At 43.6% G+C, this 27,145-nt stretch overlaps 2 protein-coding genes across 2 annotated transcripts in view; one reads left to right on the top strand and one right to left on the bottom strand.

Annotated features, from left to right (window-relative positions):
* LOC146194620 (chymotrypsinogen B-like) overlaps positions 1-16,161 on the top strand; it is a 28,558-nt gene extending 12,397 nt beyond the window's left edge. The window contains exons 4-6 of the mRNA XM_084597471.1: positions 4,458-4,602; positions 5,547-5,680; positions 15,775-16,161. Coding sequence (XP_084453597.1) covers positions 4,458-4,602; positions 5,547-5,680; positions 15,775-15,978 — 483 coding nt within the window. The 3' untranslated portion in view covers positions 15,979-16,161. The remainder of the gene's footprint in view (positions 1-4,457; positions 4,603-5,546; positions 5,681-15,774) is intronic.
* On the bottom strand, positions 9,575-10,921 carry LOC146194621 (uncharacterized). Its single transcript, XM_084595941.1, has one exon. It carries the CDS (start codon positions 10,919-10,921, stop codon positions 9,575-9,577), a length of 1,347 nt encoding a protein of 448 aa, XP_084452067.1.
* Positions 16,162-27,145: the final 10,984 nt, after the last annotated feature.

Genomic DNA, 27,145 nt, shown 5'->3' with positions numbered 1-27,145 from the left:
GTGTTTATTCCATAAGATATAGAATCTCCACTATAGTGGACATCATGCACCTGAGCTCCGAGGGCGGAAGTTCAGAGTACAGTTTTTTTTTATTCAGCAGTCAAGGGTTGCTGCTGCACGCATGGAGGAATGAATGCAATAGGCTAGATGCGGTGTTACTCTACCTTATAAAACAGAAACACACTTTTCCCGCCAACGCACATGTACACCTCGCACCTTCCGCAGAGATACGTAGTCTTACTATTCCTGCTGCTCACCTCAAATCATTGAGCAGTATGAGCTTGTTGACAGCGGAAATGACACAGGTACCATGCACATCGCTGCAAACAGTGCTTCATTTCACAGGTGCGCTTAGTGTCACTGCAGTAGAAGCTGCTTGTAGGCCCACAGAAAAATCAGCTTCATCAGCTGTGGCAATTTATTTGTCTTTTGTCAGATGTGTCCCCATCTATAGATTGAAATAAGAACGTTTAATGGTGCACTTTGCTGTGAGACGGTGGTAAAAGAGCCACGCGTTGATAACCGCCGTCGAAGAAAAAAAAACGTCATATTTCGTTGAACTTTGTATCAAATAACAATTTTTTCCTTGCATTTCGCTTCTGTTCATTGAGAAGCGCGTAGTTGTGCATAACACAAAAAACATCAGAAACTATGCGTGTGATACTGTAAGTGACAGAGCACGGAAGATGCTCGGAATACGGGGCGTATTCCGAGTTTGCGTCGTTATCAAAAGTATCACTATCTCCCCGACCTCGAGTCATCTGATTGGTTGAAACGCCGGAACAGGATGTTGACACTACTTCCGGTTCCGTAGTGGCATCATCTGGTTCTGGTGTTTTAACCAATCGGATGACTCGAGGTCACTAAGATAACGGCAGTTTGACAGCGACGCAAACTGGGAATACGGGCCATATTCTGTACGGGAAGTTTATCCCGCCATGCACGGTGTCCACTGTAGTGGACATTTTACAAACGTTGTTATGAGAAATTGTCTCCGCTTTGCTCAGCCACAGTATTTAGAGCACTTGTCTCAGAGTGCCTCTTGTATCGCGTTTATATAATTATATGCTTCAAATCGCGAGAAAAGGTGAGTTATTAGATAATATTCGAGATTGATGTCACCCATTCTCAGAACTAAGTTTTCAAAAATCGGCTGTATCGCAGCGGCACCTACAGCGGTAGAAACACAGCTTTTTTATCCACTGTTGTTACAGTATGCACATGGGCATTTGTAATGCGCTGAACTTTCCCCAAAAATCGTAGATATTTGTCCAGTTTAGTGGACAGCATGCAACAAAGGTTATATCGAAACCGGAAAACGATCTCACTCTCTGAACTCTCTGCAACACTCCGCAGACCCGTTGGGTTACTAGACGTTTTTGTGTACGCGACGGTCTCCTGTGGAAGAACTATCGTCCAGTCGGCCCACGACTACTACTACTAGTTCCTAAAAGCCTCTATTCATCTGTTTTGCGCGTGTTGCACGACGACCCCACGTCTTGTCATCTCGGATCGGCTCGCGCGCTCCGCCGTTTTCAATAACGGTTTTATTGAGCTAAGATGCGATCGACCATTGAACGCTACGTGGCCAGTTGCACACAGTGCCAGCGGCACAAGAAGTCCTACAATTGCTCCTGCTGGGCTGCTGCACCATGTACCGCCTCCGAACGCACCCTTCGAGCAAATCGACCTCCTGGGTCCGTTTCCTAAGTCTTGCTTTGGCAACTGCTGGATTGTTGTTTGCGCCGACAATCTGACTCGATACTGTGAAACAGTCGCTATTACATCGGCTACAGCATATCAGGTGTCAATGCTTCTGCTGCGCTCAGTCATCTAACGCCATGGGCCACCATTGATTATAAGTGACTGCGGCCGCCAGTTCACTGCGGATGTCGTCGAAGAACTCCTGCGTCTCTGCGCAACACCTTTTTGCCACTCTACGCATTATCACCCGAAAGCAAATGGCTTGACTGATTGCATAAACCGAACGTTGACCAATATGCTGTCAGTTTACGCGGCCGCGGGTTACAAAAACTGGGCACCATCCTGCGTTTTGAAACCTACGCTTTTATTACTGCGACCTATAAAACGAGCGGTTATAGCCCTTTCTCTCTTCTGTACGCCCGTTCACCGCGCTAACCCTGATACGATCTTGCCATTCTCAGTCAGCGAAGATCCCTGCATTGCATAGACACTGTGTTCGCCAAAGAATCCCGACGAATCGCCCGCTTGTGGACTGTAGCTTCTCAAGAACGCTTCAAGGCACGCTGCGATGAGCACCGTCGACATGATACCTACACTCCGGGTGATGTAGTCTGGCTTTGGCGACCGCTTCGCCAGCGTGGTCTTCACGAGAAACTGTTGGCGCACTACGATGAACCTTACGTCGTTATTACTCCCATCGATGAGGTCACCTACGAGATTTCGCGTCTTACTGCACCAGATCGCCGTTCGTCGGAGAATGAACTTTCTCATGTTGCGCGCTTGAAGCCCTTGAACTCTAGAGAGACTGCGTAACTAGCCCAGTGGGCTTCGGCTGCGCAGGGGGAAATTGTAATGGCAGCAATGAAGATGAGGCGCTAGGTGCTGTGGAGGAGAACGATGTTTGTTGGTAGGGCGCGGGCGCAGTGCCTCAGAGAGTAGCTGACAAGGCGTCTCTGATACCCCGATCTTCGTCAAGGCCTTCGAGCGTAACGATATCTCTTAATGCGAAAGCATCGCTATGTTAACAAGGTCGTGAGGGCAAAACGTGCGTACGGAACATGTGTACAGTCCTGTGTCGTTCTCGTAAGAGTTAGGATTAAATGGTTGGTTGTAACCGAAAGAGAATAGTGTGGAGATGCTAAACAAAAAATATGTCAACAGGTTGATTAGGTAAGTAATTAGAGCCTAAGATGTAAAAGTAAAATCAATCAAACCTGGAAATAACCATAATACTAATGTCGACGTTTAAGGGATGTCAACAGGTTGATTAGGTAGGTAATTAGAGCCTAAGATGTAAAAGTAAAATCAATCAAACGTGGAAATAACCATAATACTAATGTCGACGTTTAAGTGATGTCAACAGGTTGATTAGGTAAGTAATTAGAGCCTAAGATGTAAAAGTAAAATCATTCAAACGTGGAAATAGCCATAATACTAATGTCGACGTTTAAGGGATGTGACGTGACGTCAACCGGAAGTGCATGTGCTCTTGACTTCGAGCCAAATATATATGTGAAAGTGATCAGAAGTTTGTATTGAGTGTCATTAATTAAATAAAAGTATAATTAGAGCGTAAAAGAGCGAAACAAATTCCGAGAGCGCTGCAGAATCTGCACTGGTGAAATAAGTAAGCCTTAGCGTTGCTGTGTTGTCCGCAATATGTGCCATCAGGATTCCACGAAAGACGTATACTGCGCCTTTCCTTTCCTGTAAACCAACTATAGAGCGCCAGTTATCTTTCATGCGTTCAATGAAACGTGGTTGTCTTCGACAGGAGCCCGTGATGTTGACGGGAAAAATAAGACTCCCCTGATGGGCCTGGGACAAGCGGCAGTGGCTGGCCTGCCACCGAATTTTTATCTGTTGTAGGCCGTCATTCCACCCGCGACCGTTTGGTGGTGGACGACGGCTGTTGTTGCGGAGCGCGTCTTTCTCTCCTTCTTTCTTTTCTTTCTTCTCTACTGTCTGCACGAGGCAGCGGAGGTGGCTCAGCTACAGAGCCAGTAGCAGGCCCGTGCATTTTCTTGTCCTTCTTCCTACAGCCACAACAACAACAGCCCGTGATGTACTGTGTTTAACAAGAAGTTCAGGCTTTCGCATGCCTCCGTGCAGATTCTGCAGTGGTCTCAGAATTTTTTACTTACGCATTTTCATTTTTTCTTCTTCAATTTTGTTGCGGAAAGTGCTAGATAGAGCAATCTAGCCTATTTAGCGGTAAAGAACACTGTCGTTCTCCGTTAACTATTCTGGGCACTACAACCTCGAAAATTCGCCTTCCAATACAAAACATCACACCGAACATAATTGGCAATTCTTAGGAGATCAAGTGCGACTGGTGTCTCAATATAATAGCACTACAGGCCTCTTTGCATAAGCCTCGTCCTCGTCGGAGACAAAATTCCCTGGTTGGTAGACAGTGATGGCACCACTGAGTTAAAGTATCTACGAAGAAATTGAGCACCAGCCAAACTGTCCAAGTTTAAATGTGGCCATTTGCTGTCGGCTGACAACCTCACAAACTAGACAAATAAACTTACGCAAAAACTCAAACGACTGCAGCTGAGAACACCAATGAAATTGCATACCGTCTGAAGAGGCCTGGTAGCTCGTTTTTTTTTGTCCCCACTTCCCACTGCTTCTTTTCTAGAGGGCTTCACATGACATCAAGGGCGTATTTTTGCTGCACAGTTCGACGAACTTCTTGCTGTGCAAAAGTCAGTTTAACTTGCTCAGATTTCATTTCTGCTTCGCAGGAAAACCGCACCGAAATCGCCATTTTGAAGCTGCGTGAAGATGTCAACTTCACCACAACGGTTTTACCTGTGTGCTTGCCAAGATCGAGAGAAAGCTTGCCCATTGGCTCAACTGTGTATATAACCGGCTGGGGACGGATGTCTAGTGAGTTGTATTTGATCTATAAGCGCTACAGAAACAAATAGACGAAACATTATTTTAATGACACCATTGTATTGCAAATACGACAGCTTCCTCAAAAAAATCTGACAGCATTCGCATTTTATTTGATTACGTGGTGAAGGCGTGTTGACTTGCCAAAATGATTATCTCAAATTTTCAATTCCTTAATTCTCCACACCACAGCCGAGAGCCATCTCTTGCCTTTAAATGAAGTCTTATTCATTGAATTCGCAGACAGTATTGGGAATGAAGCTGAGGGCCTGAAATAGGAATCTGATCGTACATCTTTGTTATCTGAACCGTATCATAAGAGAGTTAACTGCTGAGCTAAGTAGTTGTCAGACACAATTACAGGGTATTCACTGCAACGCAGACACAAACAAGCACCCGTGATGTCCTCTTTATTGTGTGTGTCTGTGTTGCGCTGAATACCATGCAATTTTGTCTAAAGTGTAGCCGGTGCAAGTTACCATGAAACTATGATTGCGTGAAGTTTAGTTCTTTATGAAGATTATAATCACAATTCATCCTCAGTTTGTGTCTGCCTGGACCTAAATGTGTGTGCAAGGACGACTTTCTGTAATGCTTTTTGCTTTGTATAAGTCCGAAAAGCCTGATTTCTTACACCATCTTTATTTAGTATCAATATTGTTTGTTTGTTCTAAAAATTAAATAATTTATTTGAATGATTGATTGATTTATTGATTGATTGGTAAACTTTAATGTCTGGAAATTAGAGTTCAGATGTAGGGGGTTAGGAAAGAGTTAGTGTGGGAGCAATAGTCGGATGTCCTTGGTCCAAGAGTACGTTGGTCTCAGCTGCGGCTCTGGCTCGCTGCACCAGCAATAAGCTGATGCTGCGCCTCCGAGACGGATGGAAAGCTCAAGCTCTTGCCGCAAAGCCATTGACAAACAGTTGGTCGCAGATGGCCGCAAGTCAAACTGGCTAAAGCAAGCAGCCGTAACTGTCTTGGATCCCGAAGTTTGTGAAAACATCACTGGAGTCCGGGAGAGTCGGGAGGTATTCTGCGGAGGCCACGTACACGGCTCTTCCTGCCACGTGAGTACTCGCAGACATCCGCTGAATATCAGTGGGTTTTTTGCGCATTTTAGCAGATGCTGCTTTCAGATATCATCGCACGTAAACTACAGACTAAAACAGTCGTCTTCATATTGCGCGAAACGTATAAAACGCGTTTGGTCGAAACGATGCCATGTGGTAGCATTCGGTTCGCGCTTCTTAGAAACTTTCGTACGGCAAAATCCTGATTGAGCGACTGTTATGGCGTTACAAAGCCATGACCTCGTGCAGGATTGTCAAACACCCCACACTCAAAATTAAGCTACATAACAAATGGGAAGGGTCCAAATGAAGCCAGCAGTGAAGAGGAGGTTCCTCTAATTGAGGCATTTCAGAAGCTCGAAGTCATTGAATGAAATACATTTTCGGCCATTCAGATTCAATCTATATGCTCTGCATTCGAGGCGGCCGCGCGATGCATAGGCCACTGAGGGTCGTTGGTATCAAGCGAGTTAGAGGAGCATCTAGAGAACGCATAGTTGTGGGTTTGACTTACGTGTGTTTGAGATGTGTATTGATGTTGCAGTAATAATGATTTCAGAATTGAAATATCATCTCAACGGCAAGTTTTTTTTTAAACTCGCGCGGTGAAAAGGCGGTGTTAAAGCCGCTTCGCGTCTACTCATAAGGCGAAGCCTAATTATCCCCCCAGTGTTTCTCCAATTATTCAACAGAAAAGCAGTAACCATACACGCCTGCCCCGGTGTACAAAAACGTCACGCAACAAATCTCAGGGCAGCTGATTAGAAAACACTGGTTGGATAACTGATTGCGCAGGTACTTTTATGTTGTGTAATGACACAAATTCCAGCATGTCGAAGAATACCCTCTTGTTTTATGGCCTACATACAATATTCAGCCTCAGGCGTTGAATTATTACCTACCAGTAGGCCCAGAATGCAGTGCGCGACCTTTCAAGTGAGTGATGTTCATTGAAGGGTTGATGTTCATTTGATGTTCATATCAGCCCGACACTTAAAAAAAAATTCAGAGTAGGTGCCGCTCGCACAAGACGCATTGGAAGTCGCGTAAACAACGTTTTTTTATTTATTTCCAAATACTGCAGACAGCAGCGCTGCCCAAGCAGGAGAGGGGTTACATGTCCTGCAATAACAGTTCAGCAAACATATTTTCATTGGTGCATTCAACAATAAATTGAGGCAAACAGTTCCACTGATGTGTTGTGAGGGGAAAGTATGAATTCTGGTAAAGTTTGGTCCTGGCAAAATATGGGCTTACTACTTTGGAGTGGTTCAGTCTACTAGATCTATGGGGTGCAGCAAAAATATAGACATCACGTGACAAACCAGACTTGTTGTTATACAGCATGTGAAAGAATTTCACCCTAGAAACCTGACGGCGTACTTTAAGGGGTTCAAGCTTAAGCTGACTCAGCATGTTAGAGACCGAAGATGTTGAACGGTAATCAGAAAAAATAAATCTGGCTGAAAGACGCTAGATGCGCTCTAGTTTGATAATGTGTTTATTATAGCACGGGTCCCAAACTACCGACGCATACTCGAGAACTGGTCTGACTAGAGAGCGGTATGCTTCAAGTTTGACGCCACGAGTAGCGCCTTTTAAGTTTCGGCGAAGAAAACAAAGCTTATTGAATGCCTTCGTGGTAATATTGTCAATGTGGGTGTCCCATTTGAGGCTGTCTGTAATCGTTAACCCTAGATATTTAACAGCTGAAACAGAATTAAGAAACTGATCCTGTATGTGATAGTTGTAACCAAGGGGCTTCTTCTTTCTTGTTATTGACATAGATACAGTTTTTGCAAAATTAATCTTCATACCGCTCTCCTCACACCAGTCCGCAAGTTTACAAAGGCTTTCATTCAACACAGTTTGTTGTGAAGCACTGTCTATGACACTGTACAAGACACAATCGTCGGCAAACAATTTCACGCTTACACTTTCATCGACGTTTTCCGCAATGCTATTGATATAAATTAAAAATAACAAAGGACCTAGCACAGATCCCTGAGGCACTCCGGTCAATACATCAGTATAAGCAGATTTATATCCTGAACATTCTACAAATTGGGTCCTATTGCTTAAATATGCCTGCAACCATCTAGTCAAATTGTCTGGAACCCCTTCTTGTTTCGCTCTATCAATAAGCAAAGGGTGCAACACGCGGTCGAAAGCCTTTGATAGGTCAAGAAATATGGCATCAACCTGCTTGCCACCGTCAACGGCCGAAGCAAAGTCATGAATGACCGATAAAAGTTGCGTGACGGTTGACACCCTTCTTCGAAAGCCATGTTGATAGGCGACGAAAAAGCTTTTAGATTCGAGGTGGTAAGATATGTGATGGGCTATTACGTGTTCTAGTATCTTACAGCAAGAACATAGTAAAGAGATTGGTCTGTAATTAGCAGCATTAAATTTATTGCCCGATTTGAATACCGGAATTACTCTAGCTGTTAGCCAGTCGGTTGGTAAAGAACATTGCTGAAGAGATGCACTAAATATAACAAAAAGATAATGAGACATTATTTCAGAATATCTTTTAAGAAACGCGTTAGGTATGCCGTCGGTGCCGTGTGACGACTTTACTTTCATATTTAGCAAGAGTGAAAATATCCCCTCACGACTAAGCTCTATGTCGGGCATTACAGCAGTAGACGGGAATTGGACAACATTCGGGGCTCGCACATGAGAGGAGCCTGGTCCAGCAAGAGCGAGCTGGAAGCTACTGCTGAATTCATTAGCAATATAAGTGAGGTTGTCAGTTATGCTACCATTTATTTTTAGCTGTTCCACACTTCTTTTGGTTTCAGAGAGGAAGCGCCAAAATTTTTGGGGCGACTCTTTTAAGAAATTTGTTAGCGTTTGGCCATAAAACTTGCTGCGTGCGTTCCTTAATTTATTAAGCAGTTCGTCCTTAAGGGCAACCAGTTCAGTGGAAGCGTTTCCCTTCGTTTTCCGTCTTCGTGCAATACGGCGTTTTAAATGAATTATATCGCGGTTAATCCACGGATTGCGACGTTTTGCCGTCTTATGACGTAGTGGAACAAAACATTTAATGCAGGATAGAATTAAAGCTTTAAACTTATTCCAAAGATGCGAGACATCGGCTCTCTGGTCGAATTCAGAAAAGGAGAAGTGTAAATTATCAAGAATGGACTCATCGTCGGCAGCTAAAAAATTACGAAAAGTTTCGCGACAATGCATGGGTTTTTTACTGTCTAATTTCACATTTACGTGAATGAGCTTGTGGTCCGAAATTCCATCTGTGGTACTAACTGCGTAGTCATCGGGCATGTTTTTGAAAAAAACAAGGTCAAGAACCGATTGCGTCGATTCAGTAATGCGTGTTGGGTCATTTACAATTTGCTTAAGATCATGAAAAAATATGGTGTCAAGAAGAAGGCGAGCGCTATCTGCATCTTCGGAACCCGAGACTGCAAAACTTTTCCAATCTATGCTAGGTAGATTAAAGTCTCCAGTAAGCACTAGCCTATGATTAGGTTTGAGCGTGCGCTCTAAATATCCTGCCAGTGATTCCATAAACGATACAGCACTTTTAGGAGGGCGGTAAACCACGCCGAGCAAAACGGAAAGATTTGGAAAGTTGATTGTGCACCATAAGCTTTCATGACCCGCGATTCCTTCCAGCTGAACTAAGGGTATATCTTTTTTTACTATCACAGCCACCCCACCTCCTCGTCCTTCGCGGTCACGTCTGATCATTTTGTGGGATGGTGGAATAATTTCAAAATCTGTAATATTAGATGAAAGCCACGTTTCCGTGACAGCTATAATGTGCGGATCATAAATAAGAATAATCTCTTCTAAGTTACCCGACTTATTTACAAGACTTCGTGCATTAAGCGAAATAATGCGCAACTCTCTCATTCTGCGTCAGCAATATTCACCACTTGGCTTGGCGCGCGATAGCTGAACTGGTTGCGAGCTAGCCTCGTCCCACGTATATATGGTATCATCCACGCGTAGACGATCGTAGTCTAGTGTGATCTTTTTGGCCTTATCTTTGAATTGCTTTCCAAATTTCCACAAGTTAGAGCGTCTATTTAGTGTCGCTTTACAGTAGTCTTGATTAACGGAAAAGGCTGTATTCTTCAGCTTATGACAGTTACGTAGTACTTCCATTTTCTCATTATAATCAAAAAAGTTAAGTATTACTGGTCTGGATTTGTCACTCCTTTTTGCTCCTATCCTGTGTACTCGTTCGACAGTTTTTGCCGAGACTCCAAGTTTTTCTTGGAATATGTCATCCAAAACCTTCTCTCTCAAACTCGTTGTGTCCTCATTTTCAGTTTCGGGAATGCCAAAAATAACGAGGTTTCTACGTCGACTTCTATCTTCCAAGTCATTGATCTTTTTCTGCTGGTCGATGATTACCTTCCTGAGGGAAGAAACCTCAGACCGCAGCTCTGCTATTTCTTCCGTGTGCTGCGAAATAACCCTGAGCGTTTCATTTAGGTCAGCAAGTTTAGCAGTGACCGTTGTTTCTAGAGATGTTTGAGAAGCGGAGACAGTATCGATGGAAGCCTGCAAAGTCTGCATGTTCTTCAAGACAAGCTCAATTTTATCCGGTCCAGGATTTGCCTCAACATCCCCAGACAGCAAAATGAGAACAACAAACCAGGCTTCGTCAAGCAGCGAAAAGCAAACAGCCGGGCACGGCAGGACAATAGCAAACCTGTCATCGCTACGGTAACAAACGATGAAATCGACACGAACCTGTGTAAAGAACAGGAAGGGGTTCACCGGTGCGTTCGTCATGGTCCCGCCGTGCCCTCTGAAGCTCTGCTCGCTGAGATGCTGAATATATGCCGTCAGTGGTGGCGCTAAAGTTGCATGGGTGGAATCCGGGCTTGTCACGATGCCACGATTGCCATGAAATATGCTGTTATCTTGATTGGTGAGGATGACGGGCGCAGGCGCAGTTTGGATGGTAGTCCACAGCGTGACCTGTGTAAAGAACAGGAAGGGGTTCACCGGTGCGTTCGTCATGGTCCCGCCGTGCCCTCTGAAGCTCTGCTCGCTGAGATGCTGAATATATGCCGTCAGTGGTGGCGCTAAAGTTGCATGGGTGGAATCCGGGCTTGTCACGATGCCACGATTGCCATGAAATATGCTGTTATCTTGATTGGTGAGGATGACGGGCGCAGGCGCAGTTTGGATGGTAGTCCACAGCGTGACCTGTGTAAAGAACAGGAAGGGGTTCACCGGTGCGTTCGTCATGGTCCGGCCGTGCCCTCTCTACTTTTATACCGGACAATTAAACACAGGCGTCAATATTCGCCCCGTACGCGTGATTCAGCGAAGCCTGATGTGTATACGTCCCTCAGGTAGCGTGAATCAATCGTGTTCAATGTTAACGCGCTGCCCTTCGAGAGCACACTGCCCTACATTGAAAAGTACAATAAATAGCTAGTACTGTGAACCCAATTTCAGCCTATTTCCATGGTGCGGTACAGTCGGTTTGTATTGGGAACTGCATGTGTAATCCAAGGTTCATCTAGGGTTCTACAGAGGTCATTTCTGAGTCGTGTTTTATTTTTCACTTGCCTACTGATACTCTCAGTGGGTTCAAGTTACCTAACGAAAGAAACATTTGTCCAACAATTCCTTAAAAACTCAGAATTGATCAGATTTATATCAGAAGAACTGATTTCTAACCTAGTTGGCTCATGATGCAACGTAAAGACAGGCAACACAAAATACATTACAGTACGGAGTAATTCTCTTACACAACCTTTATTTAACCACTGAGGTATAGTTGGCAGAGCAGCCACATATATAGGTGAATGAAGGAAAGGGAAACAGGAAAAGGATTTCAAAAGCAAGGGCGACTAGTCAGATTTCGTTACGTCGCAAGGGTAAAACTTTTTTATTCTTAAATTGTTGTTACCCACAGGGTAAAAGCGTCAGAAAGGTGGTGTAAAGGGCGACTCCATTAACAAACGTTGGCGCATCACTGGGGAAAATTGACAAAACCTTGTGTGGTGTTGTGGCCGTTCCGCAACAATCAATTGAAGGCAGAAATAACTAAAAACATTGGGAAAAACGAAATTAATATAAAAGCAACCCAAAACGCGCGCGATCACCGGCACATTTATATTGAGAGAAGGCTTGCGGTGGTAAGGTGTGTTGGCTAATTTTATCATGCGTGAAAAATAAATCAACCAATTGTTTCGGCGTTTAGCTGACTGTTGCCTAGGCTGCGGAACAAAACTACGCTGCAAGTCGACGCCCCAATGCTCGATTAACTAGAAAAATAACTGTCCTTTTATTTTGACTCCGCACAGTTTCGAGAAACTGTTTTTGTTTTACGAATATTATCATTGGCAGTAAAGTCTCAATCAGCTTAATTATTTTGGGAGCACGGGGTTTCAGTTAAGAACACCAAGTGATAAGATATAGAAAGCTGCTGTGTAGTTTTCGGTGATGCTATATCACACTTTGCGCAGGATTCCTTATCATATAGACGTTGTTTGAATGAGGCGTACGTCAAAGCATACTAGTCCCATGGTGTCGAAAAGGCGTGCTCTAATTTGGAGGGAACATCAAAGGACGATGCAAAAGGTGCCAGCGAGAACATGTGTCGCGGTCGTACGGTACCACCGGTATTCCGAGCCCTTCTGCGTCGTCAAGAACGATGACGTCTTCGCTTTCTAATGCACACAATCACATTATAAGTTTAACCATCAAATGAGTCAAAACTGCTCGCCTTATGTCGATTCCTCAGTGCAGAAGCATGCCCAGGAGGCACATGTCGTTATTGCGTGATAGCCTCGGGGCGTAGCCTTTGACCACTTATTTTTCTGCGGAAGCAGCATTACGCTAGTCACTGATCCATTTCGCGGAAGCCCTGACAAGCCAAGCCGCGCATACGCCAGGAGGGAGTGACGTCATACGGTGCACAGCTGGCGCACCGGGTCCACAGCCGTCTCCTCCGCGGCGCAGTGAATTGGAGGTGCGGCCGCCGCCGCATTCGATGCAGAGGTTGCTTCCAAAATTCTACTCGGGATGGCCATTGGTCAAATCACAGCCAATTGTTTTTAAACATGGCGTCATTGTTAGCATAAGCGGTTGTTTGGGACCCCATGTCATGATCAAAAACCGCGTTTTTTTACAGGCATCAATACCATGTATGAAATTGGCAAAAGAACTCTTTAAAATGTGTGTCACAACCTATTAATTAATTTATGAATTTATACAAACGTGATTGCTGACCGTGATCTGAGCTGGAGCACTCATGCGGCGTTGGTCTGCTCTAAATCACTCCGAGAACTGGACTCTGAGAACAAAAATGCCGCAGGCGCAATGAATATTAAAGCTAATTCAGTAAGATACAGTCATTCGCCAATTGGTCAGCTAGTCTACTGAATTGAAAACCCTGACGAAATAAATTGTGAGACGAACTACAAAATTTTCGGAGAATCTTTCTGTGTATTGTTTGCTCTCATTATCGGAGTACTGATTTTATAACCTACATTCGGGAGTGCAGCATTGTAGACCTGGTATTTACCATTTATCGAAAGCTTTAAAATAACATAGACGGAGACGAAACAGACCACGTGCGCGGCAAAATAGATGCAGTAGAAAACGAAATCTACGCAGTCCGTATACGTTGTTTGGTGTTTGATGCAACATGCTTGTTCGAACAAAGGGTAGGGCTTCGTCAACTTGCAAAGCATATTTAGCTTATGAGGGGCCGTAACCACAACTATCACGTTTGTTTTATGCGCTATCCTTTTTAAGTTGCGGGAAACAGTGTGCGCGTAAGGGAGCACTGCCACCTTTTTCCTTTCCATAGATTTCTGTGCGTTTTCTTCCCGAGCGCTAAGGTTCCTATTGATGCTTTCTGCTGCCGAGACCTGAAGTGGAGCAGTGTAGCCCGCGGCGGATAATCTGTTCACTTGTTTATGGAAACTACTGAGCGTGCAGTGGTGGCAAGCTTTTGTCAAGGCGCTTCTAAAGCAAAGTGCAATGACCCCACGCTTTATCAGCTTAGAACTGGCGGCGCGAAAGCTAAGAGGGGCTTATTGCCACCAGGCTCGCAGCTCCAGCATATGTGGTTGTCGATTAGTGAAACGTTCATGTTACGAAAGCGTATTTCTTCGTCAGGTGAGTTCATGAGTTAGTTTTAGTGGCCTGAGATTACACTAAAAGGCTGCTAAATCTGGTTAGCTTTGTTCTCAATGGAGTTCCGTTCACAGTCATTAAACGTTGAAAAGTCATCCACAAATCTAAAAGCCATAAAGCCTTTCAATCCTCAAGGTAAGGCTGGAGGTTATTGTCATGTTAGCTTAAAAACAGATTACTAAGCACCGGTCCTTTATAGGAAACAGTAAACACACCTTCATTTTATATTGTGGAATATTGAATCCTTTCTGCAAGAGGAAGGTGTATGTATTGGTTCCTGGATAGCACAGGTGCTTAGTGGTCTATTTTTAAGCTGCCTTGACAATGCCCGCGTGCGTTACTTTGATGATTCAAACGTTTGTAAGATTTTTAGATTTGTGGATGACTTTTTACTGTTTAACGGCTGTGACCGAAGTTCCTTCAGTGCGAAACCAGCCAGATTTTAGCAGCGTTCCAGATTAATCTCAGGACACTAAAATTATCCCATGAACTACCATATGACAGAGAAATACTCTTATTTGACGTTCACCTTTAACACACCGAACACCACATTTGCTGGAGCTACGAACCTCGCGGCAATAAGCCCCTCTTAGCTTTCGCTCTGCCCACTTTAAGCTGGTAAACGCGTGGAGTCATTGCACTTTGCTTTAGAAACACCTTGACATCTTGCCACCACTGCATGCCCAGTAGTTTCCAGAAACAAGTGAACCGATTTTCCACCGCGGGCTACCCTGTTTCACTTCGGATCTTGTAGTAGAACGCATCCTTAGGAACCTTAGCGCTCGTGAAGACAAGGCACAGAAATCTAGGGAAAGGAAAAAAATGGCAGTGCTCCTGACGAGCACAGTATTTCCCACAACTTAAAAATATAGCGCGTTTACGGCCCCTCATAAGCTAAACAAGCTTTGGAAGCTGACGGAACGCTACCCTTCAATTGAACAAGCATGTTGCATTAAACAGCAAACATCGTACGTGGACTGTAGATTGCGTTGTCTATTGCATCCTTCTATCTTGTAGCTAAAATTATGTTGGACACACAGGCGTTTATCATTAAACTAAACTATAAAAATCTCAACGACTGGGTACGCCAGCACAATTATAATCTTATGCATTCTTCCGGAAACAACCTAGGCATTCACTGCAGCAAGTGTGGAAATTGGGCTCCATTGTTAAATCAGTGCCACATCATCGAGCGTAGTCGGGATCAGCACACCCTAAAAAGTATAGAAGCCCAGAAAATAGCATCACTGGGAAGCACCTGTGTTAGCGCATCTTGCCTATAACTACGGACTGCTTAAAAATAAACAAACCGCCATATATTCTCTTCCTCTCATATTCTCTTCCTCTAATAATTAAACTAATTGCAAAATCCTTTCTCTTCTTTTTGCTATAAATGCATTTCCGGAGTATGTTCCACAGGGGCAAAATATCAAGCGTTGTGAACTTTGACTTCTCTCCCTCATTATATATTTATTATGACTGGTTTTGTTATTCCTGTAGTCGTTAGTTAATCGTAATTTTTATTGACATGTGATATTTTCTAGTGATTACCCTCGAGTGAAAGCTACAGTATGTATAATAAAGAATAACATAACAGAAATAAAATACACGCAGTCTATTCCAACTTAAATTACAAAAATACAAACCATATCATTGTAATAGATATTAGGGCCGGTTGATAATGCCACATCATATATATGCCGGTCTTCCATTATGCGCAGTTATTTAAAGAAAATAGTTAAAATGTGCTTGCATGGTAAATCTAATTTCATGTGTCCAGATGAGGCTGAATGAAGGCTATCGTCATTGTGCATATTCAGACTTTAACGCGTAAAACTGTGGTGTATATGCTTGTTACTGCTTACTTAGGCTGAACTAATTGCTCAAGTAATGGCAGCCTTATTAGCTAGGAAATATTGTTAACTGAAATTATTCTTTCTATACAGGGAGACAGCGGCGGACCCGTTGTTTACGAACTCAACGAAACCTGGACGATTCACGGAGTTATTTCCGGTGGCCCAAGGATTTGTGGCGATGACGCAGAGCCATTGTATTTCACCAAAATTTCCCACTACATCACCAACTTTATTCTGCCATATGTTACCAATGGCTCCAGGTCTCGGGCTGCGTGTGCATCTCGGCACGCATAAATTACGCTCTTCATTTCCTGCTGTTGTAATACGTTCTTTTTCATGCTGCGCTTCACAGTGAATTTGGGCCTATTATTCTTTGATTAGACGGGACAGCGGAAGTCGCCATTTCCTCACCTCATGTTCCCAGCGTACCTATGTGCACAAGTACTACGCTGCTTTAATAAATTTACCACAATCCTACGATCAATTTTGTTCATTCTGCAAAATTTTAACCTCGTGGCCTTGCTTTTCTTCATCAAAAATAAAATAAAACGGCAGCAGCCTCTACTGCGGAATATTTTTCTATCAAATAGCAGTGTCTCAAGCATTGCGCGCTCGTTTACTCGCAGGCAATAGATATCATTTTGAGCAAAGCTTGCAAAGAAATTGCATGAAAGATTTTGTCACACATGTGGCACCGCAGTAGAAGAAAGGCGCTAAGGGTAGATGATTTCTTGTTCCTTTAATAAAACATTTTGTTGAGTGCTTGGCATTAGGTGCCTAATAGACTAACATGTTAGTGGCTTATTAGGTGCTCATTAGACTGATAAAATAAAAATTAAAATTAGTTTTCCGAGACGTTTTGGGAGGCACATTTGCAATGTAACCGAAAAATTGAAGTCTGTAATATATTCTCATTCCTGCAAATGGCGCGTAAACAAAGAAAAGCCTGCTTTAGCGTTAAGTGCTGTCCGTTGTATTCTGGAGTGACAAACCAATGCCGAAGCGTAATTTCAACTAGCAACACAGCGGATTAGCAAACATTAAACAAATGCCTTATCTGCTGCTTCAGGTTGTTCGATTCGCTTTTCCTCTGTTGCGAAGTCAGAGAAACTCTTACAACCAATTGGAATCACACAAATTTGTAGCGACATTGCAGTATGAATGGGAGCAAAACGACACGTTTTTGCAATACACGTTGTTTTCTTTTTTATTCCAGTGTAGTTCAAAAGTCAAGAACTTCCGCGCTACTTAAGATAATCGCAGAACACTCACGACGCTGTGCGCATCCCGTCTTTCGTGTCTTAAGTTTCTCTTCTGCAGCACTGCATTATTTGTTTAGCACAAGAGAAAACACCGTGAGCGCAGACTATTAAGCGAGCACCTTTGTGTTTACCGTAAATGTCACTGGCAGTATACGTTCTACGTTAGAAATTGCAATTCAGGAATTCTGTCCCGCTACGAAGTTCCATGGCTGGCGGCCACAGATATCAGAATAAAGAAGCGTTGGCTTCCTGCATCGCTGCCCTCACGCTTCGACGTGTGCCCAAGCAACAAAAAGAGCAAACAGGGAAACTTAGCGGCAATAGTCGGTCGCTCGAAAAATGACTATTCGTGTCTGTGCAGGTACAAACACAAGCTTACGCGATATTCGACCGACGTGCATCTTGTCGCCTAACGGCACGTGATCAGCTAATTGCTCATAGACAACCAACTCGATGTTTCTACGAAGAATGTTTTAGGAAGGAAGCATGCAATCTCCGTGTTTCAGCGTCAGTGGTAACTTGCTTCGTTGAAAATCAGGCTGAAAACTACCGCAACTTGTACGTATGCCGGTTACCTTTGGGAAGTTAGCTCACAAACGTCACTAGGAGGGCTGATTCATGGTTCCGTCTGGTAAGGAATGCGTGGGGAACCGGAATAAACACCCCGCGTGACGTGGAAACATACGAAAAACAAGAAAAATGAACACATTAGAGGAAGCACCACTTCTCAGCCTTATTTTCCTTCGGCAGCAATGAGAAATATTACATTCACCTTCGCTCACAAGCAGGGCCGCAGCGACCCGAGCGGTGCAATGGTACAGACACTTTCACAGGGCCGCCGCATGGACACGGCAACGAACAGGGTAAGCCTGTAGCAATGAAGAATTCCTTCTCCTCCTTGAACACGTTTGCAACAGGGCTTAGAGCCGCTGTTGAACAAAAAAAAAGCAAGAACAGCAGGCAAGCGGCCCCAAACACCGCACCCATTTTCTCCCCGCCCCTACCTTCTCACCTCATTTAGTGGGCGGGGTAACTAAAGCAATTAATATAAAGGACGGCCATCTGACTCGTAGCCACGTGCAAGGCACTAAACGCTGCTTGAGCCATTCCAGAAGCTTGTTTGTCAAGGTCGCTTGTTGCTTCTTGAAAGCAGCACCAGCAGAGGACGCTAAAAGCATTAGCCGTCGATATCCTGCCTTGCGACGCGTTTCTCCGGGGTACACCGTGGTATGGGATCAGGTTTATATCTCATTTTGGCAGCCACCTCCACGGCAGCATGGACAAGCAATGGTAAGTAAGCTATCTCGTTTTGATTAGGATAAAGCGCCGTGATGGCGAGCAACATTAATAACCTAGTGATCGTATACGTACAATACGAGAGCCATCGAAAAGTAATGCTCCTCCTCTTCTCCAGAACAGAACAGCAAAATTAGCATGTATTTCAGCAACAATTTTGCCAACCTTGTCATTACATTTTAATGTAATCTCGATAAAACTGCATGGCTTTGTGTCACCGGTAGACAATTTCCTCCTATACCTTCTTTGTATCATGCAGCTTTTCTTTCTTTCACTACACAAAAAAGGGCAACAAAGTCTCACGCCACACCAGCCGAATGCCTCTTGGATGCCGTGTCCGAATTTCTTGCAATCCTTGGCTGGCAGTATCCTATGTTCACTTTTGCGATTCGCGGATGCAGTTTTCATATCGCCAAAAGCCTCATTCTCATCGAGAGAACACAGCTGCTCCAGGAGGAGAAAGGCTCGTACAAAAGAGGCATGCTTGTCGTTTGCCGATAGCAGAAAAGCATGCACCTAGACTAAGGTTGCATTCAAAAGTGATATAAATCTGGCAGGTAAGAGGGTTAACATTCTTCACAAATTGCGAATATTTCTAATGAACAGTGCTCAAGCAAAACGCCGAGCAGCCTTATTTTTTGGACACCACTCAGGAAACAATTGCACTAAAGCGGATATCAGAGACTACGTGCTTTAAAGTTAAGTTAAATTGGTTCACAGGAAGGGAAAGGCGCAGTAACTGTCACACTTGCTTTGTGGACACCCGAACCGCGCCGTAGGGGAAGGGAGGAAGGTGGGAATGAAAGTGGAAAGAGAGAAAGAGGAGCCGTAGTAGAGGGCTACGGAGTAATTTCGACCCCCTGGGGATCTTTAACGTGCGCTGACATCGCACAGCACACGGACGCCACTTCGTTTCGCCTCCATCGAAACGCAGCCGCCGCGGTCGGGTTCGAACCCGGGAACTCCGCCACAGTAGTCGGGCGTCTTACCACTGCACCACCCCGGCGGGGCACTACGTGCTTTGCACGTGCTTTTTTCAGACCATTTTGTGATTTCTGTGGCAACTAGCGGCGCATTTATTTCTAATGAAACTGCATTTGAATAATTGACCACCACTTTATTCAAGCTCGTTATGTTTGCTCTAAAGAGCACCCTCCTCATCTCCATGTTGAATAGAATGGCGCAGCAGCATAACCTCCAGTTGCGCTCGAAAATAAATCTGCACACTGCGTTACACCCCCAGAAGAGTCTGTTCCGTTTTAATGCCTATTTCATTTTATTCTCCCATCACAACAAAAGGGGTAGTTGGAGGAAAATGTGAGAGGTCTTCGCTCTGCAATGGGTATAGTCCAGCTGATGAGGATGATGACCCCATTCGTATTGCTTCGACGGTAGATGTTTTGTAAAATAACGAATGTTGAAAATCTGGTGCCATCGGTCTGAAAAAAAAAACAGCTCGGTGAAAGCCATCGAGCACGAAAATGGTGGGTCTTATGATACGTAGTGATTTAAATACCGGTACAAATTTGATATAATTTCTTGTGCTAAATAATATAATATATAAAACATAGTTGCGTTAATTGGAACCAGCGTTTTAGATACTGAGAATTTCAGTTACAGCCATCGATTAGATAGGACTATAAGAGCAACAATTAAGATCCTACTCAAGAAAAGCGCCTGCTAAAAGCTTACATTTTCTCGCCGAAACAGTGTTTGTCATTGCTAAACCGAAGATCTCAATCAGTGACCAGTTTACGGGCCAGCAGGAGTCGCAATAACTGATCATTTGGCCTTAGAGAGTGGCTTTCGCTTAGATGGACGCCGTCATGTTTCAATGCTTATGCGCAAAATCTAACTCATGAAAATACTGACAGGTAGCCACGCCGTAAAGCGAAATGCGCTTTAGTAAATTTCCTTTGTCGCTCAGAACACTTAATATAATAATGCTTGGTAACAATACTAGAAAGGTACGAGTAATGTCATCGAAGAATTTGCATCATGCAAGAATTACGCTCCTTCATACCCAAGGCTCTTGTGAACTAAACGACAGATATGAGCCTTGACCCTACATTGTTCACAGACCTCCCTCAACCTCATGATCGCATGAACGCGTCTAGAGCTGGTTTTAATATTATAACATTTCTGAAATTAAATTTCGAAATGCAAATTCTGCATACTTTTTCTGTTTTGCCTACGCCAGAACGAAGGACGAGCAACAGTACACAGCCAAACCAATCCAGTAATGCAGTATATGTCATAGCGATTGGCCAAATTGTTCGATGCGGATTTTCCGTTCACACTCTATAGACTTATTTAACGTTAGAGTGTAATAGACCCAATGTAAGAATGTCCAGCGACGTCACTTAGTTTCAAGTCGAGAGTTCGAGTCCTCGCAGGTGATGGAGAAACCGCATATGTGCCTCGAGCAAGTTGTAATTTTCAAGTTAGATGACCGGACAATACCTGGTCTTCGATTGGTACGAGGTTACACCAGGTGGCGTCAAAGAGTTGAAAGTTGAGGTAAACAGGGAGGTACATAAAGCAGGTTTTGGTAGGGCTTTTCAGCGAGATGGCATTCATTTTAACAGAAGGGTGGGAGCAGAGATCGGCTGGCGCTTGGCAGGCAGGGCTGTAGCTTTTTTAGGGGGTCCGCGAGGACTCCGTGCACAGAGGTAGTTAGAAGTGAAGCAGAAGAAAGTGTAATAATGGAGGCTGAACCCCCAAAAATGGCAAAGAGTAGGTCGAGAAAGAAAAGTGCAAAAAAGAAATTTAACACTAGGATCAGCTACATAAACATGCAAGGAGGTAGAAAAAGAGCGAAATGGCTAGAGATAGAACAGCAGTTGAAGGATGACAAAATAGGTGTGTACGCTCTTTGCGAGACTCATCTCAGGGATCTAGAAGAGCCGCCTTTTATAGAAGGCTACGTCTGGGAAGGGTGCAACAGAACGAGAACGGAAAGAAAGGGTGGAGGGGTAGGTATGTTGATACACCAGGGAACAAATTGGCAAAGAATTAAATCATCTTGTAAAGAACATATCTGGGTTTCAGGAACCATTGCCGGCATAAGGACATGGCTAGGGGAAGTTTATTTAGGGACAGGACATCAATGCAGGCAAGAAAACAAGGATCTTGTTGAATGTCTCAGTGACGATATAAGCCAGTTTGGAAACGGGACCAATATTATTCTGCTGGGGGACATGAACGGCCACATCGACAATCTGGATGGATACACGGATTGTAACGGGAAGCTAATGCTAGATTTCTGCGAGCGACAGAATCTAGTTATAGTAAATAGAGAAACAAAATGTGAAGGCCAAATCACGTGGGAATTCCGCAACAGGCAGACGACCATTGACTATTGTCTAATGTCGCAGGAAATTTATAGCAAGGTCACAAAAATGGAAATAGACGAAGAAGGGGAGTGTAGTCTCGGAAGTGATCATAAACGTATTAGTCTGCAGATGGGGCCCTTGATGAAAAGAGAAATGGAACTTAGACAAAACGTAAACGCAAAATTAAACGACGATCAAATAGCGCAGATAGCAGCAGACATAGAGGAAGCAATAGAGAAAAGCCCCATGGAAGACTGGGATTATGAACAGGTAGAACTACTCATAAGGAGTAAAATTCAGGAGGTTAAAGTAGCAAACCGCTGGAATGGAAAGAGGAAGCCACGGAGCTGGTGGAATAAGGAAATCCGGGAAGCTATTGAACAACGACGGGCTGCTTCAAGGGAACACCGAATGGCAAAGAAAGCACAGTCTTCTCAGGAGGAAATCGATCAAAAATGGGAATCATATCGACAAAAGAAACTTGAAGTGCGGGCCCTCGTGCAAAGTAAAATAAGACAGTCCACCGATCGCTGGATGGCTGATATACACGATGCCTCTAGAGGCCGAGCAAGACAATTCTGGAGCTATATAAGCTGGCTAGGGAAGAAGAATCAAAGAAAACAAGATCGGATTTAAGATAACAAGGGAAATTGTTTAAAGGGAGACAACGCCGTGAACTACATTACATCAGTTATAGCCGAGTCATTTAAGAACGATGATAGGGTAATCTCCGCAAATCAGGAAGCAACACAAGGAAGCAAAATACAAAGCACCTTAGAACTGACCGATCTAAACTGGAAAAAGGCAGAAAAAAATATTCCTAAAAACACATCTACAGGAATAGATGGAATTCCGATCAAGCTGATTAATGAACTCGGTCCAAAAAGTAAGGAAACGTTGTTAAAAGCTTTGGAAACAGTCATAGCGAATAAGCAAATTCCGGACAGCTGGCGGCAGAGTAAAATGAATTTGATTTATAAAGGGAAAGGAGAAAGGATGCGCATAAAATCCTACAGGCCGATTACCATAACATCTGTAATGTACAGGTTAGCCATGCAGGCGGTGAAATTAAAGGTGCAAGCATGGGTTGAAAATAACAAGATACTCGGAGAACTTCAGAACGGCTATAGAAATGGTTGGCGCTTAGGTGATTGCCTGTTCGTGCTTACCCAATGCATTGAAATATCTAGAGTGGAAAATAGACCTTTGTATTTGGCCTTCCTGGACATAAACGGGGCGTACAACAACGTAAGCAGGGAACTCCTGTGGAACATATTAAAAGAAGAAGGTATCGGTTATGAGATAATAGAGTTCCTACAGGAAATATACCGGGATAACAAAGTAGAAATTACGTGGGAAGGGATAAGAAGTACGGAGGATGTCAAAGTATGCAAAGGATTAAGACAAGGCTGTCCTCTATCACCGGTGCTGTTCATGATTTATATGATAAACCTGGAACGGAGAATACAAGACAGTAACCTAGGTTTTAACCTGTCTTACAGATTAGGTGGAAAGGCGGTAGAGCAGCGCCTCCCCGGTTTGATGTATGCAGACGATATTGTGCTGCTAGCTGAGAGTCTGGAAGAATTGCAAACTCTAGTTAAGTATTGCGGAGACGAAGGGGACGCTCTAGGCTTCAGTTTCAGCGCAGTTAAGTGGGGTCTGATGATTTTCAACGGCTCAACTGATCAGGGTCTTAAAATTCAAGGCCTTGAAATACCTAGAGTAGCAGAATATACATATTTGGGGGTATGGGTAAACGAAGGATTGGCATACATTGGAAAGCATGAGCAATCACTTAAGGCCAAAGGGCGAAGGAATGGCGGGATAATGAAGCATAAGGCATTGTGGGGATACAATAGGTATGAGGCATTGAGGGGTATTTGGAAAGGAATTATGGTGCCCGGACTTACTTCCGGAAATGCGGTTTTGTGCCTAAAATCAGAGGTACAGTCGACATTAGAAACAAATCAGAGATCCGTTGGACGATTAGCACTAGGTACCCACTGCAAAACTACAAATGAGGCGGTACAGGGAGATATGGGCTGGGCATCTTTCGAAGTAGGGGAAGCTCAGTGTAAAATATTATATGAGGAACGCCTGAGGAAATTGGACAGTAACAGATGGGCAGCTAAGGTATTTAAATACCTGTACCTAAAAAGCGTCGACTCACAATGGCGGAAAAGAACTAGGAAACTAACTAGTAAGTATGCTAGTAACAAGGACGGAGAAATAAAGAGCATTAAGCAACAGGTGAAAAACACAGAAGGTAAAAATTGGATAAATTCGATGGAAAAAAAAAAAACAGAGTGTGGAATTATACCGAAAGTGGAAAATGCAGATCAGGAAGGAAGATTTCTTTGATAACTCAAGAGGCAGTGCCCTACTTTTTGAAGCTAGATCAGGGTGCCTTAGAACACGCAGCTAGAAAAAGAAGTTTAACAATGGAGATGACGCTTGTGCTGTATGTGGAAACTCCAGTGAAACAATTGACCATATTATACTCGAATGCAATGGTATCCATCCGGAAGTTGATGCAGGCGCAATCACTGTTCCTGAAGCTCTGGGGTTTAGAGATAACAGTGGCCGGGTGAATAAACCGGCGGTGTAAACTAGCAAAAAACGGCTGGAAGATTGGTGGCTTAAAAGCAGGGAAGTGACATAATGTTAGTAATGTAGGAGCAAAATTTAATAAATAGAATGATGGTTTAGTTAACCATTCTAAATCAATAATTAAGATATATGGAGAAAAATGAGCATGATAGCTACTGCTACCACCCCGTTTCAAAGGGGACGCTCCTATATTCCATCCATCCATCCATCCAGCTGCCAACTCGGAGAGCTATTATAGAAGAGTGAGATCGGAACGGAACAGAACGAAGCCATTGCGCCCCGTTTGAAACCTCTAAAAATTAGGAGGATGTCTCCGGCAGGTGATAGTTGGCCTGTGACATGGCAGAACACTAAATGATCGGATGCGCACTGGAGCGCCACAGCTCAGTTCTCTTTGGATCATACGTACAGGCGGTGCGTATTCCGATGATTGCTCTTTTAAATTCCTCTATTTTACATGGAGTTCTTACGGGTCACCTCAGCTAAAATCAAGGGCCAGGGGCCGGTGCGCAAAAACGCAGGGTATACCTTGCATGGTTTGGTTCGTAGGGTTTAACGTGCAAATGTACTAAGACTACGAGAGACGCCGTAGTGGAGGACTTGGGAAAAATCGACCACCTGGGGATCTTTAACGTGCATTGACATCGCACACCACATAGGCGCCTGGCATTTCGCGTCCATCGAAAAGCGGCCTGGATAGTGCACAAGCTAGCTCGCCCCCCTCACTGAACAAAACATGCTATTGGGTAAAACATGCGGTACCGCATCTATGCGCAATGCACGTGCCGTAAAGCAAAAAACGCAATATTTACACAGTTCACCTTAGACTCCCAAATGAAGTAATTTTATTCATAATTATCACTACAGCCTGCGATAAAGGGCCTAAAAGCAAGCGTATTTCATATTTTGTCCTCTCTCCTTAGTCATCAGCTGTTACACTTCTCCACCGTGCTTCTAGAAAGCATTTCTGGTAGAATGGTCTGGAATTTTCCACGTGGCAGTAGTGGCCTTTTATCGTGTCACCGGCATCAGCCGTATTTCAAGTGCATAAGTGGTGCTAAGCGCATGCTACATGCATCAGAAGCATCCCCGCACACAAGCACAGCAATAACATTCCTAAGCGCTTGGCAATTTATGAAACCGCTGCCATTTTGTGATTACATTCCCGATGCCCAATAGCTTTCTGGTGCCATCATTAATCTTACATTCGTGGATCTTGTTTCCTTCTAGGCGGTGCACCAAATAAGTACTGAAGCCGTGTGCGGAGGGCAATTAAAATCACGCGAGTGATGTCTTCTGAGGTGTATGAAAGGCCTCTCATGCTTTTTCTCAAGGGCTGAATTAGAAGCATACTGAATAAGAAAAGAGAAATAAGCACTGGAGGAAACATATCCGCACTAAAAGACGTGGATGGCAGTCTCATGAAGCTGTTTGGCAAAAAACTGCAAGCAATTTATTCTCTAAATTTCGAAACAGCATATAAAAAAATTAGCACAGACCGGAATGATACGCGGTAATGCGAATTTGGAGCACAGCTCTTTGCATTCGTGAAAACGTGACTTCTTTATTGTCAATAGCATCCACAGTGGATGGATGAATGGAAAATCAAAGCGGCCCACTTAAAACGGGGTGGTGACAGCTGTTATTATATTCAGCTTTTTTTCTTTATATATATATTTCATGTTCGGTGTTACAAGTAGCCGCATAAATTGCCCAGTTTCTTTGAATATTGATTGATTTATTTATTTATGTATTTATTTATTTATTCAGTATACCTACATCGCCTGGGAGACATTATTGTAGGGGGTATAGATACATGGGGTGGCGTGAGGAATTACATCACTAGACCCAACAACATGCAAGCAACAAAAACAGCAGCAACAAACAATAAAACAGAAACAAATGGACAAAGCATACAGTATTTTTGAAAGTTAAAAAAAACTAACTTTCCATAATAACAGAACTAAAGTGCACAAAATAGCATAAATTATGAAATGAATAAACTAATATTCAATGAATAAAGTTCTCAATAAAATTCTCAATATTAGTTGCAGCCATTACATCACTAGGAAGCTGGTTCCAATCGTTAATCGTGTAAGAGAAAAATAAATACTTAAACACATTAGTACGACACTGGTAGGGTCTAATTTATTATTGTGGTCTCTTCTAGATGACGAGTAATGTGGCTGCTTAGTAAACACAGTCTCATCAATACCAGTTTTATTTTGATGTATATTGTGCAGAAATTTTAACCTTAGGATTTTTCTGCGTGTAGAGAGGGTTTTCCAGCCCAAGCCTTACTGTATATCAGACCCTCTAACAGTGTAACGATAATTTTCGGTCACGAAGCGTGCTGCCTCTTTCTGCACCCGTTCCATTTTATCTATTAGATTTTTTGTGTATGGATCCCATGTTACGCATGCATATTGTAAAATAGGTCTAGCGCTAGTCAGATACACGTTCGCTTTCAGTGAAGGATGTGAATGCTTAAAATTTCGTCAGATAAAATGTAGAAGACGGTAAGCTTTCATGGTGATTTGGTTAACATGATTGGACCATTTAAGTGTTTGAAAAAATGTTACTCCGAGGTATCTGACATGTTCGGTGGTATTGAGTGCACTATCATTTATGCTATATGAACTGGGGAACATTTTCTTTGTGAATTTCACATGGTAACACTTCCCGGTATTCAGAGTGATCTGCCAGCGGTAGCAACAGATAGACACTTTTTCTAAGTCTCCCTCTAGAACAGACATATCAACAGACAATGCATTTTATTCCTATACTCCTAGCCTCATGACCCGACTTTGGGGTCACCAAAATAGCAATCGCTTTTTCGTAACTTCCACTGCAGATTCATGGTCATTGTTATCTTCTGGCACTAGGGCCTCGGGGAGAGTGACTGCGCATGCATCAAAATTCAGGATACGATTACAATGCAGTATAATATATTCA

The sequence above is a fragment of the Amblyomma maculatum genome, chromosome 3 (assembly GCF_055883805.1).
Source record: "Amblyomma maculatum isolate TAMU_Amacu chromosome 3, ASM5588380v1, whole genome shotgun sequence".
Lineage (NCBI taxonomy): Eukaryota > Metazoa > Arthropoda > Arachnida > Ixodida > Ixodidae > Amblyomma > Amblyomma maculatum.
Note: the sequence above shows the minus strand (reverse complement) of the source record. Positions and strands in the feature narration are given on the sequence as shown.

What these genes read in the sequence shown, in the direction of transcription:
- LOC146194621 (XM_084595941.1), bottom strand. Translation starts at nt 10,921, where the DNA reads ATGACGAACGCACCGGTGAACCCCTTCCTGTTCTTTACACAGGTCACG.